Source organism: Trichomycterus rosablanca, chromosome 1, assembly GCF_030014385.1.
Source record: "Trichomycterus rosablanca isolate fTriRos1 chromosome 1, fTriRos1.hap1, whole genome shotgun sequence".
Lineage (NCBI taxonomy): Eukaryota > Metazoa > Chordata > Actinopteri > Siluriformes > Trichomycteridae > Trichomycterus > Trichomycterus rosablanca.
Genome location: NC_085988.1, coordinates 75291165 through 75318114, shown reverse-complemented (window position 1 = coordinate 75318114; position 26950 = coordinate 75291165). Strand labels below are relative to the sequence as shown.

The following is a 26950-nucleotide window of genomic DNA, read 5'->3' as shown; positions in this document are numbered from 1 at the left end:
AGTTGTATTTATCTTACGCCAACTGATCTGGGTTTTTTCAAACAGTGTTTAATATTTAATTTATGAATAATGACATTTCCTATTATTTTATTTACAATGTTATATTAAATCTTCAGTATGTCATTTTAAGACGTTAAAATATTGGGATCTGGGAAAAGTAGTCTTGCAAACAACTGGGACTGACAGGCATACACTGATCAGCCATAACATTAAAACCACCTCCTTGTTTGTACACTCACTGTCCATTTTATCAGCTCCACTTACCATATAGAAGCACTTTGTAGTTCTACAATTACTGACTGTAGTCCATCTGTTTCTCTACATACCTTTTTAGCCTGCTTACAGGCTGTTCTTCAATGGTCAGGACCCCCACAGGACCACCACAGAGCAGGTATTATTTGGGTGGTGGATCATTCTCAGCACTGCAGTGACACTGACATGGTGGTCGTGTGTTAGTGTTGTGCTGGTATGAGTGAATCAGACACAGCAGACAAAGCACGGCTGGACTTTTTGTATACTGTGTCCACTCACTGTCCACTCTATTAGACACTCCTACCTAGCTGGTCCACCATGTAGATGTAAAGTCAGAGACGATCGCTCATCTATTGCTGCTGTTTGAGTTGGTCATCTTCTAGACCTTCATCAGTGGTCACAGGTCACATTTTTGGTTGGTGGACTATTCTCAGTCCAGCAGTGACAGTGAGGTGTTTAAAAACTCCAGGAGTGCTGCTGTGTCTTATCCACTCATACCAGCACAACACACACTAACACACCACCACCATGTCACCACTGCAGTGCTAAGAATCATCCACCACCCAAATAATACCTACTCTGTGGTGGTCCTGTGGTGGTCCTGTGGGGGTCCCGATCATTGAAGAACAGCATGAAAGGGGGCTAACAAAGCATGCAGAGAAACAGATGGACCACAGTCAATAATTGTAGAACTACAAAGTGCTTCTATATGGTAAGTGGAGCTAATAAAATGGACAGTGAGTGTAGAAACAAGGAGGTGGTTTTAATGTTATGGCTGATTGGTGTATATTTCATTAAACTGGGCTAAAAAGCACAGAAATCACATTAAATCACAGACTAAAATGCACAGAGATCTTTCTTCTATAGTTGCACTAACAAGCAAAGCATGTATTTCAGTTTGTTTTAGCGTGACTATCAGAAATAGAGAGTACATTTCTAAAAAACACATATTTACTGGGACTGATAGGCAAAGTGGTTGCATGTTTTTCACTATGATTGACAGCCACTGAAGACACACCTCCATTATTCAAACTAAACGGAACCAAACCATGCCTCCTTTACTGTGTACAGAGAACCTCACTGGGACTGATGGGTACAGAAGCCACATGTTCTTTACAACTGCTAACAGTTAGATAGGTCATACCTTCTTTACTGGTTTTGACAGGGAATGAGATCTCACCTCTTTTACTAAGACTATAGCTGACATCAAGATCACAGTTTCTTCACAGCGACTGAGCAGCACAGAGGCCATGCCTTCTTCACAGAGACTGACATGCACAGTGGACATATCTCCATAACTGTACTGACAAACAAAGATGATTTGACCTTCACAGAAGGAATGATTGGCAGCTACATTGGTTTACAGTCTGGCAGGTAGTTTAAGACCTAAATAATTACACTGATCAGCCATAACATTAAAACCACCCCCTTGTTTCTACACTAACTGTCAATTTTATCAGATCCACTTACCATATAGGAGCACTTTGTAGTTCTACAATTACTGACTGTAGTCCATCTGTTTCTCTACATACCTTTTTAGCCTGCTTTCACCCTGTTCTCCAATGATCAGGACCCCCACATGACCACTACAGAGCAGGTATTATTTAGGTGGTGGATCATTCTCAGCACTGCAGTGACACTGACATGATGGTGGTGTGTTAGTGTGTGTTGTGCTGGTATGAGTGGATCAGAAACAGCAGTGCTGCTGGAGATTTTAAATACTGTGTCCACTCACTGTCCTCTCTATTAGACACTCCTACCTAGTTGATTCACCTTGTAGATGTAAAGTCAGAGACGATTGCTCATCTGTTGCTGCTGTTTGAGTTGGTCATCTTCTAGATCTTTATCAGTGGTTACAGGACGCTGCCCATGGGGCGCTGTTGGCTGGATGTTTTTAGTTGGTGGACTATTCTTAGTCCAGCAGTGACACTAAGGTGTTTAAAAACTATATATGATAAGTGAAGCCGATAAAATGGACAATGTGTGTAAAAACAAGGAGGTGGTTTTACGTTATGGCTGATCGGTGTAGGATGTAATTCAAAACAAGTCAAGTCAAATTTATTTGTGAGGCACTTTTTACAATATATTCTCTTAAAGCACATTTACAGCATACAGGACCAACAAACCAAACCCCCCTTCCTCCTCCCTGTTGAGCAAGCCAAGATTGACAGAAGCAAGGAAAGACTCCCCTAAAATTACAAGAAAGAAACTTTATGAGGACCTCCATCCACCTTAAGTGGCCTGGATGATAATTTAAATGAATTAGATTTAAAAACAAGTAAGGCTGATTAATTTACTTTCTCCATAAAAAGTCTTGTGTCTGTGAGGTGCAGTAGTCGCTCTTACTCTTGGTCATGGAGGCAGAAAAGGTCCTTGAACCATACTGAGGTTCATGATCCTCTCCATCTTACTGCAGAGATGCCATGCTGTTTTCCACACGCAGTTCTGTGCAAGATTATGAGATTGTTCTCACCTCATGTGGAGGCTTGAAGAACTCTGTTTCCTCTGGTATTGAATTATTTATGAAGGTTTTGTACACAGACAAAAACAATCAATAATTTGACACAAAGCTTTTATTAGAACCATATAGCAAATAGGCTGTTATGTTGTTGTCTGTGACCAGGAATCTCTACACACACACACACACATTTAAATACTATTTTATTATTAAAATTCTTTTTAATCGTGTCGTTATAAATTAAGGACTGCAGAACTGTATAAGTGTCTTTAACCGGCGGCAGTTGGTAACTGACACGCTGGCACTTGAGCATGTGCACTTGAGCTTCATTACCAATTACTGAGGGTTGGTTATTATCCTGGCTATAAAAGCAATGGTATTATGTAATCATCTCTGACCTCTGATTTTCATCTCATGCTCCACCTACGCACACTCTCTCGGTGATACACTACATCATCCAAATACATCTGCTATATCATTGTTAACCATTGTTAACCATTCTGTTGATATTTTTTCCTAATATCTTGTATTCATTATCTTTATTATCATTACCGAGGGACGAGAGTTGCCAGCCTGGTAATACATTCTAATATTTACTAATATTCACTGAAGACTGGAAAGACTGGGAGTGTTTGTGTGTTTAGTGAATAGGGAGGTCAGATTGATGTTGATGTCATGATGGCACAGACTGGAACAGCCACAATGTGGTTTTGTATTGAGACAGTCAAAGGATGTGTGTGAAGCCATGAGAGATTTGTAAATAAAACAATGACACTATTTTAATTTTTGCAGTGCTGTGGAAGTATTTCCCTCTCTTTTTCTTCTATTGTTTGTCATAGTAAGAACGATTAAATACCAAATAGTGCGTCTTTACCTGAGCAATTATTTTACTTTATACCTAAACATTATCCATTGCTTTTTGAAGTGACCTGCTAGTGATGACAGGATGATGTACAATTCAAGCTTTGTGTGGTGAGCAGCTAGTTTGCCGCATGCTAAGACGTAAACAAACATAACCAGTTTCACTTCGATCCGGTTTTCCCCACCCCCTGATCTCAAAGGAGAAATTTCCTCAAAAAAGAGAGCAAAATCTCTCCTACTGCCTCATTCTTCAAGAAAAAATCCATTGATGGAATAACCTGGTTGTTCAGTATATTCAGGTAGTCAGCTGACCTCATTCTTTGGGCACATAACTTGCTGAACCTAGACCTGACCAACTGCAGCAACCCCAGATCATAGCACTGCCCCCACAGGCTTGTATGGTAGGCACTAGGCATGATCATCATGATTATTCAAGATTTTTTCCGACCACATTCCTTCCTCGAAGATGATGTTTTTAATAATGTGTTGGACAGTTCTTAACCCGATTTTAGTAGTTTCAGCAATCTCCTTAGATGTTTTCTCTGCTTGATGCATGCCAATAATTTGACCCTTCTGAAACAGATTAACATCTTTTCAACAACCACAGGATGTCTTTCGTCATGATTGTTTAACAAATGAGAAGCTACTCACTGCATCAGTTAGGGTTAAATAACTTGTTGCCAGCTGAAACATAATCACCCATGCAGTAATTATCCAATGGGAGGCTCTTACCTATTTGCTTAGTTAAATCCAGGTGGTGACCTTTTTTTTGACCAGGCAGTGTAAATCCTCAACTGGTTTCAATTAATCTCTGTCAAGGTTTATCTGTATTTTATGTGCGATTACCACAGACCTTAGTTTAACACATTATTATGTGAAGACCTGCCACTCAAAACTTACCTCTAATTCCAAACCTTGGAGCAGTTGTTCTATCATTAACAGTTATAAATGACTTCCATACATAAACAACTATGTTTATTTATTTATCAGGATTTTAACGTCATGTTTTACACACTTTAGTTACATTTATGACAGGACAGGTAGTTACTTGTTACACAAGATCAGTTCAGGTCTTTTCTGTATCTCCAATTCCCTTCACTTGCATGTCTTTGGACTGTAGGAGGTAACTGGAGCTCCTGAAGGAAACCCACACAGACACGGGAGAACATGCAAACTCCTCACAGAAAGGACCCGGACCATTCCAACTAGGAATCGAACCCAGGACCTTCTTGCTGTGAGGCGACAGTGCTACCGTGCCGCCCTAAACATATACACTATAGATAGATAGATAGATAGATAGCTGGATAGATAGATAGATAGATAGATAGATAGATAGATAGATAGATAGATAGATAGATAGATACTTTATCTCGAAGGAAATTATTGTAAAGTGAAAAAAAGTGACACAAAATATAGAATAAAAGAATAAACACAATAAAAACACTATAGAAGTAAACACTGATTGAGCTACTACTGCTGGAGATGGCGCCTAGACTCTGCCAATAACTGCTTTTAGATTTCTGTTATAAGTAGGACTTGAGTTAACAAATTTCTTGTTCTTTTTGTTAGGAAACCGGCTTATATCAAGTGTATTTTATTTGTTTTGTCTCAAAGAAAATCTTATTAAACTCTTAAAAAGCCTGATTTTTTATTTTTTATTATTATTTAAGTGTGTACATAAGTAAGTACATTTTATTTATATTGCAGTTTTAAAACCAAAGTGTTTCATAATAAAGGACAAAAATACTTCCACCTTTCGTCCACCCTTCCACACCCAAATCATGTGTACATTAACAGGCACAATAGCCTTTTCATTAAAGATGAGGCAATGGAACAGTCAAGAGTGACTGGGACGCAGACCTTAAAGATCTTACAGGCTCATACATACAAAGCATGTCCACAACATATGCAGGTGCAAGTCTATTCAGGGCCTTAAAAACCATCAATACAATTTATATTGGATTCTGTAATGCACTGGGGGCCAGTGTAAGGATGCTAGAACTGGAGTGATGTGCTCTCTTTTGTACCCATTAACATTCTAGCTGCAGCATTTTGAACTAATTAAAGATGAGCAAAAGATGCTTTGTTCGTTCTAAAATACAGTGCATTATAGTGATCCAATCTGGATGTAAAAAGGCATGAATGACTTCTCCCATATCTGAAACATTAAGAAATGATTTTGATTAGAATGATTTCAATGATGTTTCATTGCAGTCTCTAAGTAAAGTAAGTTATCACATCCTCTAAAAGGCACAAACTGACACAAAAAAGGTTGAGAGTTGGAATCCTGGTTCTGCCAAGCTGCCACTGTTGGGTCCTTGAGCAAGGCACTTAACCCTGTCTGCTCCAGGGGCGCCGTACAATAGCTGACCCTGCGCTCTGACCCCAGCTTCCAAACAAGCTGGGATATGCGAGAAAAGAATTTTGTTGTACTGTACACCTGTATTTGTATATATGACAAATAAAGACATTCTATTCCATTCTAATATGTTAAATATAGCAAATAAACAATAAAGTGTGTATTTAAATGTGCAGAAATTGTATGTCAACAAAGCATAATTTAACTAGGGGACAAAATGACTGGAAAACCGCTGAGATAATCCATCCTACAGCATCCTAGCCACAGTAAACTCATATAATACTGTCCTTTTTTTATCAGGCTGATGTCTTTAAACAGACAGATGGGCCCTTTTGTTGTACACTGGCCATTATCCAAGCACTGTCGGCACTGTTATTGGCTAAAAGATGCTCTGTGACAGGCCAGGCACCCTGCAGAGCTTTAGATAGGAATGGATATGACAACCAGAGTTTAGTACAGAAAGTAAATATATCATTATTTTATTATATTTACCAAAGATGCCAATAATTTTTATTAATGGGATACAATAAGATGCATAGGGCCATATTTGCTGTCTCTAACTATGAGTGATATCTAGATATTTTTAATGTAATGAGACAATACATGCAGTCTGTCTTAGGTCGTAATAATCTTATTGATGGAGTGGAAGGAGACTGACTAAGCTACCAGACACCATTCATTTTCAGTTAGAGCTGGCTCTGTATGGAAACAGGAGTAGGAGTGATCTTTATTACTGCAACATAAGCAGAATCTGTGACAAATATGTTTTGATTTGATGCAGAGTAAAAAGATACTGCAACAACCAACAGAACTGAACACAATGTGACAAATTTTTTTTTAACTCATTATGAAACCTGTCGGGTGGAATAGTAATCATTCAGTTTTTCCATTGAGTTTTAATCTAGATGTAAAAAAATGTGTTTGCCATGTGAACAGACAATGGTGAGCACCATGTTTCAAACTGCATGCTACTTTACTAAATAATGTATCCAATCAGTACACCATCAATGGTGATAAAAGAAGCCACATAAAGCACACTAGGCTGCAAGTTGGCTGATGTTTAATAGTGTGAGGAGTTGTCATTGAAACTGTGTGTCATTTTTATGACACATATTGTGTGAAAAACAACAGTCAATATGCAAGAACCTGGTCTAATGTATTTATACCTCAAAAAACATTTTAAAGCACAGCAGAAGAGCCAGAGAAGATGCAAACAAGAATTTAATTGTTAATTCCATGATTAAATATCCAAATCCTAATTGTGTTAGGTGTGGCTCGGTGGGAAGCACTGTCACTTCACAGCAAGAAGGTCTTGAGTTCGATCCCCAGGCGTGGCAGTCCGGGTCCTTTCTGTGTGGTGTTTCCTCCCACAGTTCAAAAACATGCAGTCAGGTCAATTGGAGACACTGAATTGCCCTATAGGTGAATGGGTGTGTGTATGTGTGTCTGCCCTGCGATGGACGATGGACTGGCACCCCGTCCAGGGTGTTACTGTGTCCCTTGCGCCCATTAAGTAGCTGGGATAGGATCCAGCCCCCCCCCCCAACAACCCTAACTGGACACGCGGTTAAGAAAGTGAGTGAGTAATTGTGTTAGCACATGTATTAGTGCTGATTACCATATTCTTTACTATACAAAATGTTATTTGAATCTTAAGTTGACCTCTATTCATCATTTGAAAATTTTTACTAGGTGATAGTAAATACATGTGTAAGCTAACTTGCGCATTAATGTCTAAATACAAAGTTTAAAAAGCAACCAAGCTAGGCTCTTTAATGTAAACAGTGTTTATCATGAGTGTTTTGGCACCCTACTCAAATTTGGCACCCTACTCAGTAAGCCAAGTTTTAAACAGTGATTAATAAACAACTGCTTTAAACATAAAGACTACATTTTAATAAATCAAGGTTTAGGCACACATGATGGAAGCTGTAAACTTTACCGATTACAGATGTGTTTATACTGTATATTTTGCTCATTTGCAATATAATTTGTTGAAGTAGCCAGTGCATCAAATCCTGTATCGACTGGCTACTGCTGGCAGTAGCATGACATGCCAGAGAGACCATGAGAGCTGATTTACTTCTTATCTCAAGTTACATTAGCAAAATGACATTAGTGGAAACAGCTTGGCACAAATGGTGTGCTTGTATTATGAAGATTGAAAGGTAGCTTGAGTTTCAGTTAATCAATTAATTTGACATTTTTATTATTAAGACTGTATTAGTCATGCCAGAATTTTAAAGCATTTACTTATTATGAAACCATATTCCATTTTTAAAAAAGAACAGTAATTGAAGTGCATAAAATAAATTTATAACTTAGTTTTTATGTCTAATAAAATTAAAATATGTTTTGTGTGGATGACACTTCTCTGAGAACCTATCTAACAAGTGATTTAGATTAAAATCTTTCTAATCTCAACTGTAATGCAATTACATTAACATTTTCAGCATTTAGTAGACGCTTTTATCCAAAGCAACTTACAGTACTGTGACAGTATATTGTCTAAGCAACTGAGGGTAAAGGGCCTTGCTCAAGGGCCCAACAGTGACAACCTGGCAGTGGTGAGGCTTGAACCAGCAACCTTCAATTACTAGTCCAGTACCTTAACCCCTAGGCTACAACTGCCCTTTTTATGCGTTAGCTACATTGGTGTCAGTGCAAAACCAAAGAACAATTTGTCCCCCAAATATGTCCTAATAGATGGACTACCTCTTAAATAAGTAAAAAGTAAAGTATTTTATAATAAAAATACACTTTTTAAAATTTTTATCAGCCACCATATGCTGGTCAGGGTTGGGTCGTCATGGAAAGCCAAATGTTCCCTAAACAGCCTAATCTGTTTTACATGGACACATTTTTTATATTTCTACAGTGAGGTATGCTCAGTCTTGTATTTTTTTGTAGGCCTATTAACCAATTTATGCTTACTCTACAAATAATAGTTCTATTAGAAATAAAACAGCCAGTTAACCACCATCCTTTGATGCCTTGATATCTTCTGAATATCAATGTGAACAGTGCAGACACTTAAAAAAAGCCATATTTGGAGTGATGTCATTTCTAGGCAGTTTCCAGCACTATATTTTATTTATCGGGCAGGGCGAGACCTACAGTAGCAAATCTGTAATCCAGATAGATCAAATCAGTCAACATATATATATATATATATATATATATATATATATATATATATATACTGTATATATATATACAGTGGGGTCAAAAAGTATTTAGTCAGCCACTGATTGTGCAAGTTCTCCTACTTAGAAAGATGAGAGAGGTCTGTAATTTTCATCATAGGTACACTTCAACTATGAGAGACAAAATGAGAAAAAAAAAATCCAGGAAATCACATTGTAGGATTTTTAAAGAATTTATTTGTAAATGATGGTGGAAAATAAGTATTTGGTCAATAACAAACAAGCAAGATTTCTGGCTCTCACAGACCTGTAACTTCTTCTTTTAGAAGCTCTTCTGTCCTCCACTCGTTACCTGTATTAATGGCACCTGTTTGACCTTGTTCTCTGTATAAAAGACACCTGTCCACAGCCTCAAACAGTCAGACTCCAAACTCAACCATGGCCAAGACCAAAGAGCTGTCGAAGGACACCAGGAAGAAAATTGTAGACCTGCACCAGGCTGGGAAGAGTGAATCTACAATAGGCAAGCAGGTTGGTGTGAATAAATCACCTGTGGGAGCAATTGTAAGAAAATGGAAGACATACAAGACCATTGATAATCTCCCTTGGGGTCGAGATCTCATCCCGTGGGGTCAAATGATCATGAGAACGGTGAGCAAAAATCCCAGAACTACACGGAGGGACCTGATGAATGACCTGCAGAGAGCTCGGACCAAAGTAACAAAGGCTACCATCAGTAACACACTATGCCGAGAGGGACTCAAATCCTGCAGTGCCAGGCGTGTCACCCTGCTTAAACCAGTACATGTCCAGGCCCGTCTGAAGTTTGCCAGAGAGCATATGGATGATCCAGAAGAGGATTGGGAGAATATCATGTGATCAGATGAAACCAAAATGGAACTTTTTGGTAAAAACTCAACTCGTCGTGTTCTGAGGAAGAAGAAGAACCCAAGAACACCATACCTACTGTGAAGCATGGGGGTGGAAACATCATGCTTTGGGGCTGTTTTTCTGCAAAGGGGACAGGACGACTGATCCGTGTTAAGGGAAGAATGAACGGGGCCATGTATCGTGAGATTTTAAGCCAAAACCTCCTTCCATCAGTGAGAGTATTAAAGATGGAACGTGGCTGGGTCTTCCAGCATGACAATGATCCCAAACACACCGATATATAAATATATATATATATATATATATATATATATATATATATATATATAGCTAAATACAATTAAATACACACTGTGCAAACTGTTGAACCCCAAATCCTACATTTCAGCAATTTTTACATTGTGCAACATCGATAACACACCCACAAGTGACTTACTAGTCTGCTACTTTTGCCTGCTAGTGTGTACAGTGGTACCTTGTAACTCAACGTCCCCTAAAATCAAGATCTTTAAAACTTGACGCCTTGCGTCGAGAAATTTTTATCCTTAAACTCAACATTTATCTTTAAATTTTTTTTTACATTCATTTTTTTAAATTTCAAATTAACAATGAACAGCCACTTTGTTCAGCGCTCGGCTTGAGCGGTGCAGTAAAACGTCATCAAAGTGCAAATATGAGAAGAAACTGCATTTATGTGGAATAACAGTCAAATCCACTCTGAAAGCTCCGCATGTATCCGTGTTTATCGGGATTTTCTTCACTGTTTCACTTTTAAACTTGTGTTATAGCTCGGGGTTCTGAGAAATTGTGAGAATCAGCTTTTTTTCAAAAGAGTCTAAAATGCTTATTGTTAAAAAAAAAAAAGAAGCTTAACCTGACGTCAAGCATCGCTACAATGAAGAAGCAAAAGGAAACAATAAGGAAAGGTAAAGTGCAGGTTTTATTGTATTTTTATTGATTCTTTTATCGTTTTCAATTGTATTTTTGTGTTTTTTTTTATATTATATTTGTGTTATTTTTTATGTGTCAAAAATCTGCCTAAAATATACGCAGTTCCACAGGACCACAGAACGCATTAACAGGTTTACTATACATCCTTAGGGGAAAAAAATACCTCGAAACTCAACGCCTTTTAAACTCAACGCCACTCCCAGAACCAATTGACGTCGAGTTTTAAGGTACCACTGTGTACAGGATGACTCTCTTTTTGAAGCGTTACTGAACCGATTGGCGTTCCATATCTGTTAAAGACAAGCTGTGCCTCGCCGTGCTGCTCTGTGCCCTACTTCTTTTATCGAGTGATGCTGCTGAGAGTGAAGAGAGGGTTGAGGGATTCTATCAGAATGCCCGCATAAACATATGAATGGATGAATGATGCTGCCTCGGTGCATCTCTGTATAACCCGCTCACACTTCCACTGTCTCGGACTGTAGTGCGTGACTGCAGAAGCGCTGCTGCCCTGTCGGCTCATTTCGGCTCCTGGGGACTCGCTTTCACCGGATCGCTCCTATAACCAGTAAGCTTTTTGTGTAAAGCATGTGGACAGTTCGGGGGTCCAGTGCCGTATCGAGCATGGACCCCCTGACTGCTGAATCGCACCCCATGCCGCAGGACGAGCGCAACCAGACGTTCAGCGGCCGCCTCGGAGCTACCGGCGGGGAACAGGGCGAGCTGCGGCGGGACTGTGAGAGGGAATGCGGCCGGGACGAGGCGACCACAGACGGCTTCACTGACGGAGAGGATACGCTGGAGGAGAAACTGAAATGTCTCGCTTTTAGGAAACAGGTCTCGTACAGGTGAGTGGATCAGTAAAATAAATAGAGACATTAATAAAAAAGTGGTTTAATGGAAATTAGAGTGATAGGACGAACAGTGCGCTCGGTTCAGACACACCGCAACACAATGATTAAAATCATCCTTGGAACAGCAGTCTGTCAGTTTGTTATCAGATATAAATAGAAATTACTTATAATTACGTTAAATAAAGCCTATTTAAAGAGTGCGTATGCTTAAATGATCCTTTATGGACTGTCAGATTGGTGAATGTTATCTATTTGTCTGCCCATTTGTTGCAGTTTATACATGCAAAACATAATGTATTTAATTTCATCCCTGTTTGCTAGAATATTCTATTGATCGTGGTTCTTTTTAAATCGTTTAGCCTATTCCTTCTGAACATTAAAGAGAAAACAATAGCTGTACATTCACTTGTACAGGACCTGTGTCATGGAAGTCTCAAGATTTCAATGATTTCTGCAACTGATCCTTTTCTGTGACCGAATGACTGGAACATATACACTGATCAGCCATAACATTAAAACCACCTCCCTGTTTCTACACTCACTGTCCATTTTATCATCTTCACTTACCACATAGAAGCACTTTGTAGTTCTACAATTACTGACTGTAGTCCATCTGTTTCTCTGCATGCTTTATTAGCCTCCTTTCATGCTGTTCTTCAATGGTCAGGACCCCCACAGGACCACCACAGAGCAGGTATTATTTAGGTGGTGGATCATTCTCAGCACTGCAGTGACACTTACATGGTGGTGGTGTGTTAGTGTGTGCTGTGCTGGTATGAGTGGATCAGACACAGCAGCGCTGCTGGAGTTTTTAAACATCGTGTCCACTCACTGTCCACTCTATTAGACACTCCTACCTAGTTGGTCCACTTTGTAGATGTAAAGTCAGAGACGATCGCTCATCTATTGCTGCTGTTTGACTTGGTCATCTTCTAGACCTTCATCAGTGGTCACAGGACGCTGCCCGCGGGGCGCTGTTGGCTGGTTATTTTTAGTTGGTGGACTATTCTCAGTCCAGCAGTGACAGTGAGGTGTTTAAAAACTCCAACAGCGCTGCTGTGTCTGATCCACTCATACCAGCACAACACACACTAACACACCACCACCATGTCAGTGTCACTGCAGTGCTGAGAATGATCCACACCCTAAATAATGTGGTGGTCCTGACCATTGATGAACAGGGTGAACGCAGGCTAAAAAGGTATGTAGAGAAACAGATGGACTACAGTCAGTAATTGTAGAACTACAAAGTGCTCCTATATGGTAAGTGGAGCTGATAAAATGGACAGTGAGTGTAGAAACAAGGAGGTGGTTTTAATGTTATGGCTGATCAGTGTATACTGGATCCTTTATTGTAGGACAGATTGACATCATTTGTGACACCTTGCATTGTCAACTGACTCAATATTTCAGAAACTTGTGAAATAGTAGTGAGCGACTCATGCGACTCGTGTTTAATGACTTTGCAAGGATTAACTTGCCATCTGTTTTTTGGATCTGTCTTGTGATGTCAGATTAAGTCAGGAATGTCATAGAAAAGCACAATTTTGAAGCAGAACACAAGGCCATTTTAAAGAATAGAACATACATCAGTACAGTCTTTCATAAAACATTATTCACCGAGTTGCAGAATTTAGTGGCTGTGACTGAAAACGAAGTACATCCATGAGCCATATCACTACCAACAGGTGTTAAACAAAAAGGGTCTTCAAACAGGAGTTACTAACAGGATGACACTTTTCTTTCCCTTTTTGGTTTGTAATGCCAAAATGAGTGTCTGATCAAATGTCTTATTGTGATGTCCAAGCATCACCACGTAATTTGTAACATAACGGAAAACTATGCCTTTGTGCCAACAATTCCCCTAACATGTGCCAACCAGCCCTGTGTTGGACTGGTTTGGACAAGTACACAGCATGTTGAAACATTCTAGGATGTTTTTTGACATAACCCTGCATGGCTAACAGTATGTGAACACCGTGTTGGAAATGCCATCCCAAAGTCATGAGCATTAATACGAGGGATCTTCAAAAAGTTTCAGCACTTTTATATTTTGGTTGAAAACGGTGAGGGCGGGAGAAGTAGTAATTGGTCGTTTCTGAGAGACTGAAAGAGTGCTTATAGTCCGGATTTAGTGGCATCTGATTTCCACCTTTTTGGACGCTCAGAGAAGCTTTAAGAGGAAGAAGATTTTCATGTGATGATGATGTGAAAGCAGCGCTGCATCAGTGGCTATGCGCTCAACCAAAAACATTTTTTGCTGATGGCATTAATAAGTTGGGATGCTCTGAAAAATGCATTGGATGGTGACTATGTAGAAAAGTGATGTCATTTGTTTTTGAAATTCTTAATAAATAGTGTTAAATAAGTGCAGAAACTTTTTGAAGAACCCTCATATTTATCCACCTTCTTTTGCGACTCTAACAACCTCCACTTTTTCTACATGATATTGGAGTGTGGGTAGCACTGTCGCTTCACAATGAGAAGGCCCTGGGCTTGATTTCCAAGTTAAGCAGTCCAGATCCTTTCTGTGTGTTTGCATGTTCTCCCTTTGTCTGCGTAAGCTTTGTCCAGGTCCTCCCACAAGTTTAAAGACATGCAGTTAGTAACCAGGTCATATTAAATTTAATATAAAGAATTAAGATGACTGTATCATGATTGTTTATATTTAAATTTGATTTTGTTGTGAGGTTGTGTTTCCATTTCATTAAGTTGTGTTGTGCTGTATGTTGTTGTTGGATTTAGTTTTGTGTTATGATAATTTGGTAGTGTTCATGTTTTACCACCGGTTTATACGGCTGGCTATAGGTTTGGTTTTCCAGAATTACTGGGCACAGTGAGGTAATGCACCCCGAATGGGACGGGAATTCATTACGGGGCTTTGGGCACCCCCACTCAGAAATAACCAATCCCATTTGTGGGTAGTTGCCTGACAGACTGATAGCACCACTGAGAATTTGAAAATTGCATCCCAGCAGTAGTGGGTTAGCGTAACACTGCTGCACCATCCAAGCACCATACACCTACATGACATGAACACAAAATGAATAGCTTTGATGATATATTTATGTGGGCGGCACGGTGGCTAAGTGGGTCGGCACGGTCGGCTCTCAGCAAGAAGGTCCTGGGTTCGATCCCCAGGTGGGGTGGTCTGTGTCCTTTCTGTGCGCAGTTTGCATGTTCTCCCAGTGTCTGAGTGGGTTTCCTACCCCAGTCCAAAAACACATAGTCAGGTTAATTGGAGACACTGAATTGCCCTATAGGTGAATGGGTGTGAGTATGAGTGTGTGTATGTGTGTCTGCCCTGCGATGGACTGGCACCTATCCAGGGTGTAACTGTGTGCCTTGCGCCCATTGAAAAGCTCCAGCATGGGATAGGCTCCACCAGGACCCCCCGCGACCCTGATTGTATAAGTGGTTAAGTGAGTGAGTGATATATTCAGTTCAATGGGCATGTATACTTTATATAATGGATATGGAAGATCTATAGTACACAGTATAGTATGCATTCTACACTGCATTAAAATTAAATTGTAAAAGTACATACACACTATATAGACAAAAGTATTGGGACACCCCTTCTAATTATTGAATTCATGTGTTTCAGCCACAACAGTTGCTAACCAGTGTAAGAAATCGCTTATATAATGGAAATTCAATACATGCTTCAAACTTTGCAGCAGTTTAGGGAAGGTGGTTTCTTGTTCCAGCATGACTGTGCCTCTGTGCATACCCCGATGAGGCATAACATTATGACCACTGACAGGTGAAGTGAATAACACTGATTATCTCTTCATCACAGCACCTGTTAGTGGGTGGGATATATTAGGCAGCAAGTGAAAATTCCATCCTCAAAGTTGATGTGTTAGAAGCAGGAAAAATTTATCTATCAAAATATATCTATCAAAAGTGGTCCAAGGAAGGAACAGTGGTAAGCCGGCGACAGGGTCATGGGCAGCCAAGGCTCATTGATGCACATGGAGAGGAAAGGCTGGCCCGTGTGGTCCAATCCAACAGACGAGCTACTGTAGCTCCAATTGCTGAAGAAGTTAATGCTGGTTCTGATAGAAAAATGTCAGAATACACAGTTCATCACAGTTTGTTGCGTATGGGGCAGCAAAAGGGGGACCAACACAATATTAGGAAGGTGGTCATAATGTTATGCCTGATCGGTGTGTAAAGACATAAAGAAAAGCTCGGTTTAAAGATTCTCCAGTGGCCTGAGCAGAGCCCTGACATCATTCTTACTGAACTGCTTTGGAATGACGTGGAACATCAGGCTTTCTTGACCAACATCAGTGCTCAGCTATACAAATGCTGAATGGGCACAAATTCTCACAGTTTTGTGAGAAGCCTTCTCAGAAGAGTGGTTGTTGTTATAGCTGGAAAGATCACATGTAGGACACTATATTTTAATATCGTTTGCTTTTGAACTGGAAAGTCCAACAAGCTTATGTTCTGGTGTCCAAATACTTTCATGGTCTGATTTCTGTGTGGCTTTTGGTGGTCTTTACCAAATGGCTTTCTCTATCAAATTAAATGTAATAGTAGCACAGCAGAATGATTTTCACCCCAGCTGAACCACAAATTTGCTTTGTCAATAGAAACTCGATGAATTGCTGTGAACATGTTTGTGCCGCAGGACCGACTCGTTAAAGAAATTTACCACATTTTAGGGATGTGTTTCACCTGATTGAATCAGTGCAGTCGATGGGAAGGAATGAAGGAAATTGACAAGGCTATATTCATGTACACGCATGCTATCCTTTACTATTACCTGTTTCCCTGCAGGCCTGGGCTGATGGTTTTGATGCACGTCTGAGTTGTTGTGGTTGAGTACTAGTACAGATGACATGCTGGTTCTTGTTAAAATACTTTCTCTGTCAGAGTCAGCTGGCTAATCCGTACATTCCAATGTAGTGACTTTTAGCAAAATACTACAAGGTTTTGAATAAAAAATAAATATGTATTTTTTATAGGGCTGTTGTTAATTGCAATAATGAACGCGATTAACATGTTAAAATTTTAATTGTGATTAAAAAAATTAATCAAGAGTAAAATTTGTAATCAAGTGATTTTTATTGGGTTATGTTTGTGCCACTTTAAACATACGTCACTGTGGTAATTTGCGCTGCTTTAACCACCTCAGGTCTGGGCTATAGTATGTTTGGTTTTCCTGAATTACTGGGCACAGCGAGGTAATGCACCCCAAATGGGACGGTAATTCATCAAGGACTTTGGGTGCCCCCACTCAGAAATAACCAATCACGTTTGTGTGTAGTTTCCTGACAGGATAATAGCACCACTGAGGATTTGAACCCTGGATCCCAGCAGTAGTGGGTTAGCGTAACTTACCGCTGCACCATCCAAGCACCTTACACCTACATGATATGAACACAAAATGTATAGATTTGATGATACAGTATTTTATTGGGTTATGTTTGTGCCACTTTAAACATACATCACTGTGGTAATTTGCACTGCTTTAACACAGCAACATTGTGTTTATACTGTAGCAATACCACAGGTCTTTCTCCAGTTTGCAGTTGTGAGTTATAAATTACTCGAGCTGCTGCTGCTACATATTGCGAAATGTAGGGTGTTTAAAATAATCATTTTTGTTTTCAAAAAGCGTGAGAAAAATTACAGTTATTAATTGGCGCTTTGATATAATCTTTGGTCAAACGCACATTTGTCTCATCAGGAATATGCATTACAGGCAAAATGTCAACAGACAACTTTATTTCAGATGAATTTAGATGGAAAGCTTATGGACTATACATGTCGTGGGAACATTACAAACACTGGTGTTAAATGGATCACAATGGACTGTAGACGCTTTAACATAGTTAACGATGTGGGTCGACATGACGTTATACGTGTTGCATTTAGAAATGGTTGATTGTAGTACCCTGAGCGCCTGTTTTCAGTAGCAGGGTTATGAACGGGAAAAGATCCTCACTTTTGCCAAATAATGTGAACAGACTTGTCATTTTAAATAACTGGCTGAAAGATGGGTAGCTGTTAACAACTTTATACAGGCATTGGCTGGCTTTCTAATGATAATTTAGATTTAATACTTTTATCATAATTTAATTCATTTTTTTATTGGTAAACATTTTCTTGCAATAAAAATGTGCATAACAGTTAAAATTTTGCTTAGTAATTTTTGCAGGTGATTAATCGCAATTTATTTGGTTCTTTAAAATTTTTTTATATTAGCCTCCAGTCTTTAACTAATGCTTAAAGTGGACACCAAACAACTAAATGGACACTAAATGGGGAACTCACTTGGTATTTCACACTACATGGTTACACAGTATTTCTTAATTGCTGTCACACAGCGTCTCTATACAAAATTAGGTCTTACCTAACAATAAACACGAAAACATATAACTGCCAAAATTGGTCTGAAACATAGTCATGCAAAAATAATTGAAATGTCAGGACTGTTTAATCAAGCGCGTGAGCAAGGCTGTCATGTGAAGCCACATGTGCAAAAGTATAAGGACTGTATTACAATGTGTTGTGTAATAAATCAGCATGAAATATTTGTAAAAATTTGAAGATCTCCTAAACTTGTTGTATCAGACCATCTCAAAGTAGAGAAGAAATGCTGCTGCCTCAGCCTGTGAGCTAGAGGGCTGTGTCTCAAACCACACTGTATTTTCTGTACAGTGTGTTTAAAAAGTGACGTCACTATTGATAGACAAATAATAGTAGATACGAGCGATCTTCAAAAAGTTTCTGCACTTTTATATTTTGGTTGGAAATGGTGAGGGTGAGAGGGATAGTAATTGGTCGTGTCTGATAGACTGAGAGAGAGCTTATAGTCCGGATTTAGCGGCATCTGATTTCCACCTTTTTGGACGCCCAAAGAAGCTTTAAGGGGAAGATGATTTTCATGTGATGATGATGTGAAAGCAGCGGTGCATCAGTGGCTACACGCTCAACCAAAAACATTTTTTTGCTGATGGCATTAAAATGGTATGACACTGGGAAAAATGCATCGCAAAGGAAAGTGACTGTATAAAAGTTATGTAATTTGTTTTTGAAATTTAATAAACAAAGCTTAACAAATAGAGTTAAAAAAGTGCGGAAACTTTTTGGAGAACACTTGTATTATTATATTGTTAAATTTAGGACTTTGTGTAGGATTTTCACTTTGTATTATTACTTGCACTCTGTGATGCCATCATTCTAATATTTTCATTTACCTTATGATATTAGTTGATAATATTAGGCTGCAATTACTGATTGTGGAGCAACATTACATGCTAAAACATGCTAAAAATGACCACAGGCTTAATGACTGATCGGACAAAAAGTCCAGATGCTGAGTGGTGCACTTGACACAGTTGCTGGTGACAGGCACACACCTGCTAGTGATACCAATGTGTGATGCTAAAATTAGTCAACAGCTTGAAAATTGTTTGGAAATTATATAGAGTGTCCAGGGTGTAAAGATACTTGGGGGTGACAAACACTATATTGACATATCTGTAAACAGGATACTCTGATACTTGCCTATTGTATAAGCTACACATACCAAACAGTTACATTTTGCTGGTATACAAATACTGCCTGTAGCCCCATCTGTTGCTCTGAACAAGCTGTCACTCTCATTACCCCATATATCAATTAAAATGGACCCCTAAACAACCCACATACTGAGCAAATTTTTTGGTTTGGTCGGTGAATCATTCTCAGTACTGCAATGACATTAACATGTTAATGACATGATAGTGTGTGTTGTATAAGTGTTGCAAGTTCAGCAGAGTTGTTGAGTGGTGTTAATACCTCACCGTTATTGGTGGGAGGAAATTGCAATGACACAATTTCCTCTCTCAGCATTTGTAACAGCTTCTAAACTTTCATGGTAAATGGTTGCAACACACCTTGAACACTTGAATCTCTGGGCGGTCTTTATATAATACATCACACCTAAAGCAAATTAAGTTTTGTTATTAAGTTCCCAATGGCTTAATTATGTTGTAACCCAACTTTAGGTCCTATAGACTAACAGTATCAACAACATTATGTAGGTCTTAAATAATTGTGACATGGCAGTATTAACAAAATATCCTGGTACCATAAAATACTATATCATTTAAAATCAGAATCTTTATTTTTGGCAAGTACCAGATGTACAAGGAATTTCACTTGGTGCAGGTGTCAATATACACCGATCAGCCATAACATTAAAACCATCTCCTTGTTTCTACACTCACTGTCCATTTTATCAGCTCCACTTACCATATAGAAGCACTTTGTAGTTCTACAATTACTGACTGTAGCCCAATTGTTTTTGCTTTGTTAGCTCCCTTTCACCCTCTTCTTCAATGGTCAGGAGCCCCACAGGACCACTTCAGAGCAGGTATTATTTAGGTGGTGAATCATTCTCAGCACTGCAGTGACACTGACATGGTGGTGGTGTGTTAGTGTGTGTTGTGCTGGTATGAGCTGCTAGAGTTTTTAAATACCGTGTCCACTCACTGTCCACTCTATTAGACACTCCTACCTAGTTGGTTCCCCTTATAGATGTAAAGTCAGAGACGATCGCACATCTATTGCTGCTGTTCGAGTTGGTCATCTTTGAGATCTTCATCAGTGGTCACAGGATGCTGCCCACAGGGCGCTGTTGGCAGGATATATTTTTGGTTGCTGGACTATTCCCAGTCCAGCAGTGACAGTGAGGTGTTTAAAAACTCCAGCAGCGCTGCTGTGTCTGATCCACTCATACCAGCACAACTCACACTAACACACCACCACCATGTCAGTGACACTGCAGTGCTGAGAATGATCCACCACCTAAATAATACCTGCTCTGTAGTGGTCCTGTGGGGGTCCTGACCATTGAAGAACAGCATGAAAGGGGGCTAACAAAGAATGCAGAGAAACAGATGGACTACAGTCAGTAATTGTAGAACTAAGTGCTTTTATATGGTATGTGGAGCTGATAATATGGGCAGTGAGTGTAGAAACAAGGAGGTGGTTTGAATGTTATAGCTGATCGGTGTATACATCAAATTAAATAGTAGAAAAAGAAACACTATATATAAACACAGAATAAACAATAGACCAGCGACATAAAACAGTACAGTATCAGACCAGAATATGATTATTAAGATAAAGATTATTAAATAAATAAGATGAATATGTGCGTATATGCATTGACTATGATAAAACCATGTCCATTCTGTTAAAGCTGAGGGATGTGGGAATAGTCCTTGTTAAGTATGGTAATGGCCTGGGGAAATAAGCTGTGAAGGTGGTGGTTGGGCCGAGTCTTTAAGGCTCTCACTCTCGGGCTCTGCTGGGATGAAAATCGCTAGAAAAACGAGTGACCAAGGTGTGAAGAGTCAGCCATGATCTTCCTCATCCTAGAGGAGTACAGCTCTTCAAGGGTGGAAAGACGACAGCAGATGATTTTCTCTGCACATCACACTGTACACTGTAGCTTACGCTTGGTGTGCAGAGATGCCGAGCCGAACCAGACATTGTGCACATTCTGTGTAAGAAATGTGTGAAGGAGAACTGTGATCTTTGACAGTTTAAATGTAATATTATTGGTAAAATTCTTGAATAGAAAATAGAACGGTACCAGCAAGTACCGTTCATGCCTGGTTTGAGGGTGGACCAAACCATTTCATGTAAATAGATGGGTAGGGGGTGTAATACAAAGGTTGATGTTTACTTTTTGTCAAACAAGAAAAGGAAAGAGGAAGAGAAAGTTTAATCAAAATATTATATTAGTAATCACAAATTAATAATTTAATATTGTAAAAAATACTTAATGTTTTAATATTATCAATATATTATTATAATATTAATAATAATATTAATAATGTAATATTTTGCCGCTCAGGTGGCACAGCGGTAAAAACACACGCTAGCGCACCAGAGCTGGGATCTAGAATCCCTCTGCCATCCGGCTGGGCTGAGCGGCCACATGAACAACGATTGGCCTGTTGTTCATATAGGGGTGGGGTATTTATCCGGATAGGGACTCCTCATAACTGATGCACTACGACCTCTGCTGGCTGATTGATGGCGCCTGCACAGAGGCGGGGAAAGAGTGCGGATCAGGGTGTGTCTGTCAGTACACAAGGCTGATTTGCATATATGCACTCGCCTAGTGTGGGTGATGAAATGCATACGGCTGCTGCTCATGTGTCGAAGACGGCGTGGGATAGCTTCATTCTCCTCAAATCAGAGCGGGGGTCGGCATTAGTGGAGAGGAAGCATGAGGCAATAAAATATATATATTATATTTTTCGGGCCCCTGTCAGTCACCGGCCCTAAAAATTTTCTTTATTGCTTATATAAATAATGTCATATGAAACTACAGATACACTTCAGCATATGCCATCATTTTGGTCCTTTTTTCCACGTAAATTAAACAAGAGTGTGTCTCTAAAGTGGACATTTGGTGTGATAAATGACTGTCTATCTGTGTCTACCAGACACAGGCTGTAAACTCTTGGCTTAATAAGATTTTTGTATAAGTCCTGCTCTGTGGCAGTAAGAAGCTATCAGGAGGATCAGACAGTGATCAGACCACAATCCATTCTCACTGCACACCTGTCGCTCCTCTTTGTTCAGTGAAGACCCTTGTCCTCCTCCCCCTCTGTTAACAACTGTCATGTCTCCAACCCTCTATTCTCAACCAGCCCAGCCCAGTGCTCCACTTTGCTCTCTTACCACAGACCCATGGTTGAAGCAAATGATCAAAGCCCTCTCTATTTCCAATTCAGATGAGATTCCAGACGTGACAGAAGGCCACAAACACTGAAACAGAAAAAAGAGCTAACAGCAGCGTCGCTATAAACACGTCACAGCTCTCATTACGTCATTCATTTCATTAAGCATTATGGCTGTCAGAATTCATGTCACTGGTTAAATAGTATTTAAATACACTATATGGACAACAGTATTTGAGCTTGTCGGACATTCACATTCTGACAGCACTCTTCACATTCTAAAATCAAAAAGGTATTAAAGGTATTAAAATAGACTGACCTCTGTGTAATCTGTCCAGCTATAACAGCCACTCCTCTGAGAAAACTTCTCACAAGATTTTGCCGTGGGAATACGTCTGTGGGAATTTGTCCCTATTCAGCCAAAAGGGTATTTGTATGGCTGCTCAGGTGGTGCAGCGTTAAAAACACACACTGGAACACCAGAGCTGCGATCTCGAGTATGGTATCAAGTCTCAGCTCTTGTCTGCCAGCTAGGCTGAGCAGCCACATGAACAACGACTGGCCTGTTGTTCAGATGGGGTGGGATATTAAAAATGCCGGATAGGGTCTCTCTCATAACTAATGCAGTTACGACCTCTGCTGGCTGATTGATGGTGCCTGCACGAAGACGGGTAAAGAGTGCTGTCTGGGTGTGTCTCTCCGTACACAGTGCTGATCCGCACTGCACTCGTCAAAGTGTAGGTGACAGAATGCATACGGCTGCTGCCCACGTGTCAGAGGGGGTGTGGGTTAGCTTCGTTCTCCTCAATCAGAGCAGGGATCGGCATTGGTGGATAGGAAGCATGACGCCATCGGCAATTGGACGCGCTAAAAGGGAGAAAGGGTATTTGTATGGCTGGGCACTGAAGTCTCAATTGAAGTTCCCGTTCATCCCAAAGCTGTTCAGTGAGGATGATGTCAGGACTCTGTGCAGGCCACTGAGTTTTTTCAACCCAAGCTTTTCTTTATGTCTTTATAGATCTTGCTTCATGCAAAGGGACACAGTCATGCTGGAGCAGTAAAGGGCCTTCCCTAAACAAAGTTGGAAGCATATAATGTTCTTTATATAATTGATATATAATTTATATAATTATATAATTGATTTCTGACACCTGTTTTTTTTTGTGGCTGAAATAAACACATTCAGTAATTAGAAGGGATGTCCCAATACTTTTGTCCAGTGTACATACTTTTATACAGCTTACAGATATTGAATGGTCTTACTTTTGTTAAAGATGAATGTTTTTCTGTTTATTGATACAGATTTGAAATGATTGAGTGCCTCAGATGATCTCATTCTGTCTGTAGCACTTTAATACTGTGGGCTAATGAATACAGAAATGCATTCAATTACTAAAATATTAAATAACATAATGCATTTTTAACACAATTTGACAGCTCAGTAGAACAGAGGAGACTTTGAACTTCTTTGGCACTGAAAAGTTTTTTCATTGTAACTTTTAATGATGCCAATTACTACATATTGTATGATTCACTGAGTTAGTGAGGTTAAAGATGTCCTTGTGGATGCCAGAATGGAGATCCTGATACAAAGACAGTGAGAGACACACATTCAGTCCTAATTGTAGTTTATGACATCTCTAACACATTTTCTTTCTCTCTTGTCTGTCATCAGAATTAGTTATGTGTGTAATGGGTAGCACTTTCACATCATGTGGAGTTTGCATGTTCTCCCCTTATCTGCATGGGTTTCCTCCGGGAGATCCGGTTTCCCCCCACAGTCCAAAGTCAGTTAGGCGAATTGGAGATACAAAATTGTTTGCAGTGGTGTTTGGCATTGAACTTAAACTAATAAATCTAACTACCTGTTCTGTAACTACCTGTTCTGTCATGAATGTAATCAAAGTTACTTGTAAGCCCCCTACAATGCATAAAACACAGGTCCAGACTTGCTTACTTCATCTGTATTGCTCAGAAATGCAAACATTGTGAAAATAAAATTAGTGGTCACAGAATAATAATTAAATATTACAAAAAATTCTAATGTTCTAATATTTTTTGGGCCCCTGTGTAGTAATTTGTCGGGTTCCTGTCTAATAATTTTTGGGCCCCTGTCAAAACCTGTATTTATGATCACAATATACTCACTCACTTTCTTAACCGCTTATCCAGTTAGGGTCGCGTGTGCACGCAGGTGGGGGGGAGGGGGTTTGTTGTGGGCTGCTGGAGCCTATCCCAGCTTTTCAATGGGTGCAAGGAACACAGTAACACCCTGGACGGGGCGCCAGTCCATCTCAGGGCAGACACACATACACACACACACACACACATACACACACATACACACACCCATTCATTTATAGGGCAATTCAGTGTCTCCAATGAACCTGACTGCATGTTTCTGGACTGTGGGAGGAAGCTGGAGCTCCCGGAGGAAACCCACGCAGACACGGGAAGAACATGCGAACTCCACACAGAAAGGACCTGGACCGCCTCGCCTGGGGATCGAACCCAGGACCTTCTTGCTGTGAGGCGACAGTGCTACCCACCAAGCCACCGTGCCGCCCCTGATCACAATATAATAATTTAATATTACAAAAAATACCTAATGTTCTAATAATTTTTGGGCCCCTGTCTAGTAATTTTTGGGCCCCTGTCAGAACCTATTTTAATGATCACAATTTAAAAAATTTTTAATATCGCAAAAATACCTAACATTAAGACAGAGGCTAATTGTAAGCCCCCTACAGTGCAGAAAACACAGGTCCAGACTTGCTTGTCTAAATGCTTTGTAGCATTATAAACACATTACCAGTAGCCATTCACTTCATCTTTATTGCTCACAAATACAGACATTGTGAATTTATATTGATGATAACAATGTAATCATTTCATATTAGAAAAAATGCCTAATGTTCTAATAATTTTTGGGCCCCTGTCAGAACCTATGTTGATGATGACAATATAATTATTTAATGTTGCAAAAAATGCCTAATGTTCTAATATTTTTGGGGACCCCTGTCCGACACAGGCTAATTGTAGACTCTTTACAGTGCATAGAACACAGGACCAGACTTGCTTGTCTAAATGCCCCGTAACATTATAAACACATTACCAATATCCATTCACCTTATCTTTATTGCTCACAAATACAAACACTGTGAACCTATATTAATGATAACAATGTAATCGTTTAATATGAGAACAAATGCCTAATGTTCTAATAATTTTGGGCCCCTGTCAGAACCTTTATTAATGATCACAATATAATAATTTAATATTGCAAAAAATACCTGATGTCCTAATATTAATATTTTTTTGGGCCCTTGTTAGACACAGGCTTATTAAAGTGCATAGAACACAGGACCAGACTTGCTCTCTAAATGCCCCATAACATTATAAACACATTACCAGTATCCGTTCACCTTATCTTTATTACTCACAAATGCAAACGTTGTAAATCTAAATGGCTTGCATCTCAGGGTACTATGGTTCCAGTGGAATCAAGACGCTGCTGTAGTTCACTTGTAACTGCTAAAGCCACATTCTACCCTATACACCCTTAAACATACATGGGGTGTCAACCAGCTTTGTGTACAGGTCCTAAACGTGAGAAAATCAGTTTAAGAACCAGCTTTGGGTTTGTGGAGTTAGAAGAAATGTTACCTTTCCTCATAAATGCTGCCAACATTGACTTCACTGCATGAATAAATTATAATAAGTGGTGGTAGCTCAGTGCTTAAGGTACTGTTTAGTGATCAAAAGATGGCTGGTTAAAGCCTCTTTACAGTAAAGTTGCCACTGTTAAAATGTCTCTGCTCCCAGTACACCTGACCTAACTAATAAAGTACTTCATAATGAGCTGAAGAGCTGTACCAGGTCTGACGGGATGGGGAAAACCTTGTAACTTTTCAGGTCATTGGGTCACTCTGTAGAATTGTGTACACCAGTTAAGCTCTTTTGTAGAGTGTTTTCACTATATATGCAGTTTATATTCCAGATCTAGGGTTAGTCACCCTGATATTGGCACATTTGGGCTAATGTGGAAGCTGTTTTGATGTCCAGCTATTATGCCAGATATTGATCTCTATAGCATATGAAATTGGAATCTAAATATGGATGTGGTCTGTATCATGTGTAAATATGATTCGCTCATATACCCGGCATTGAATTATATGGTTGGTGGCATCAAATTTTTGTTTCAAGTTACACAGTGGTAATGCACAGCATGCTATGAGTTAATGAGTAGTTTAACATGCATGGGGTGTCAACCAGATTTGTGAATATCCTACAGGGAAAAATGGAAGGATTACCTTTGATGTAGAGCTGCTTGTAATATTAGCCAGTTTCACCAATAATCCTGCAAACACTGACTTCACCGTATGAATAAAATATTTTGAAAACTGCAGAGTCTCCCAGTCTACAAATCTGTGTACTATTTCGTCTTATGTAACTTACTACTGAGGCCTTAATTTCTT

General features: G+C 39.5%; 1 protein-coding gene across 2 annotated transcripts in view; it reads left to right on the top strand.

The window, feature by feature from the left end:
- The first annotated feature begins 11286 nt into the window (after nucleotides 1–11286).
- The window catches only part of dgki (diacylglycerol kinase, iota), a 143181-nt gene continuing 127517 nt past the window's right edge, over nucleotides 11287–26950 (top strand). For both annotated transcript variants that reach the window (XM_062996421.1, XM_062996420.1), the window contains exon 1: nucleotides 11287–11763. In XM_062996421.1, coding sequence (XP_062852491.1) covers nucleotides 11504–11763 — 260 coding nt within the window. In that variant the 5' untranslated portion in view covers nucleotides 11287–11503. The remainder of the gene's footprint in view (nucleotides 11764–26950) is intronic.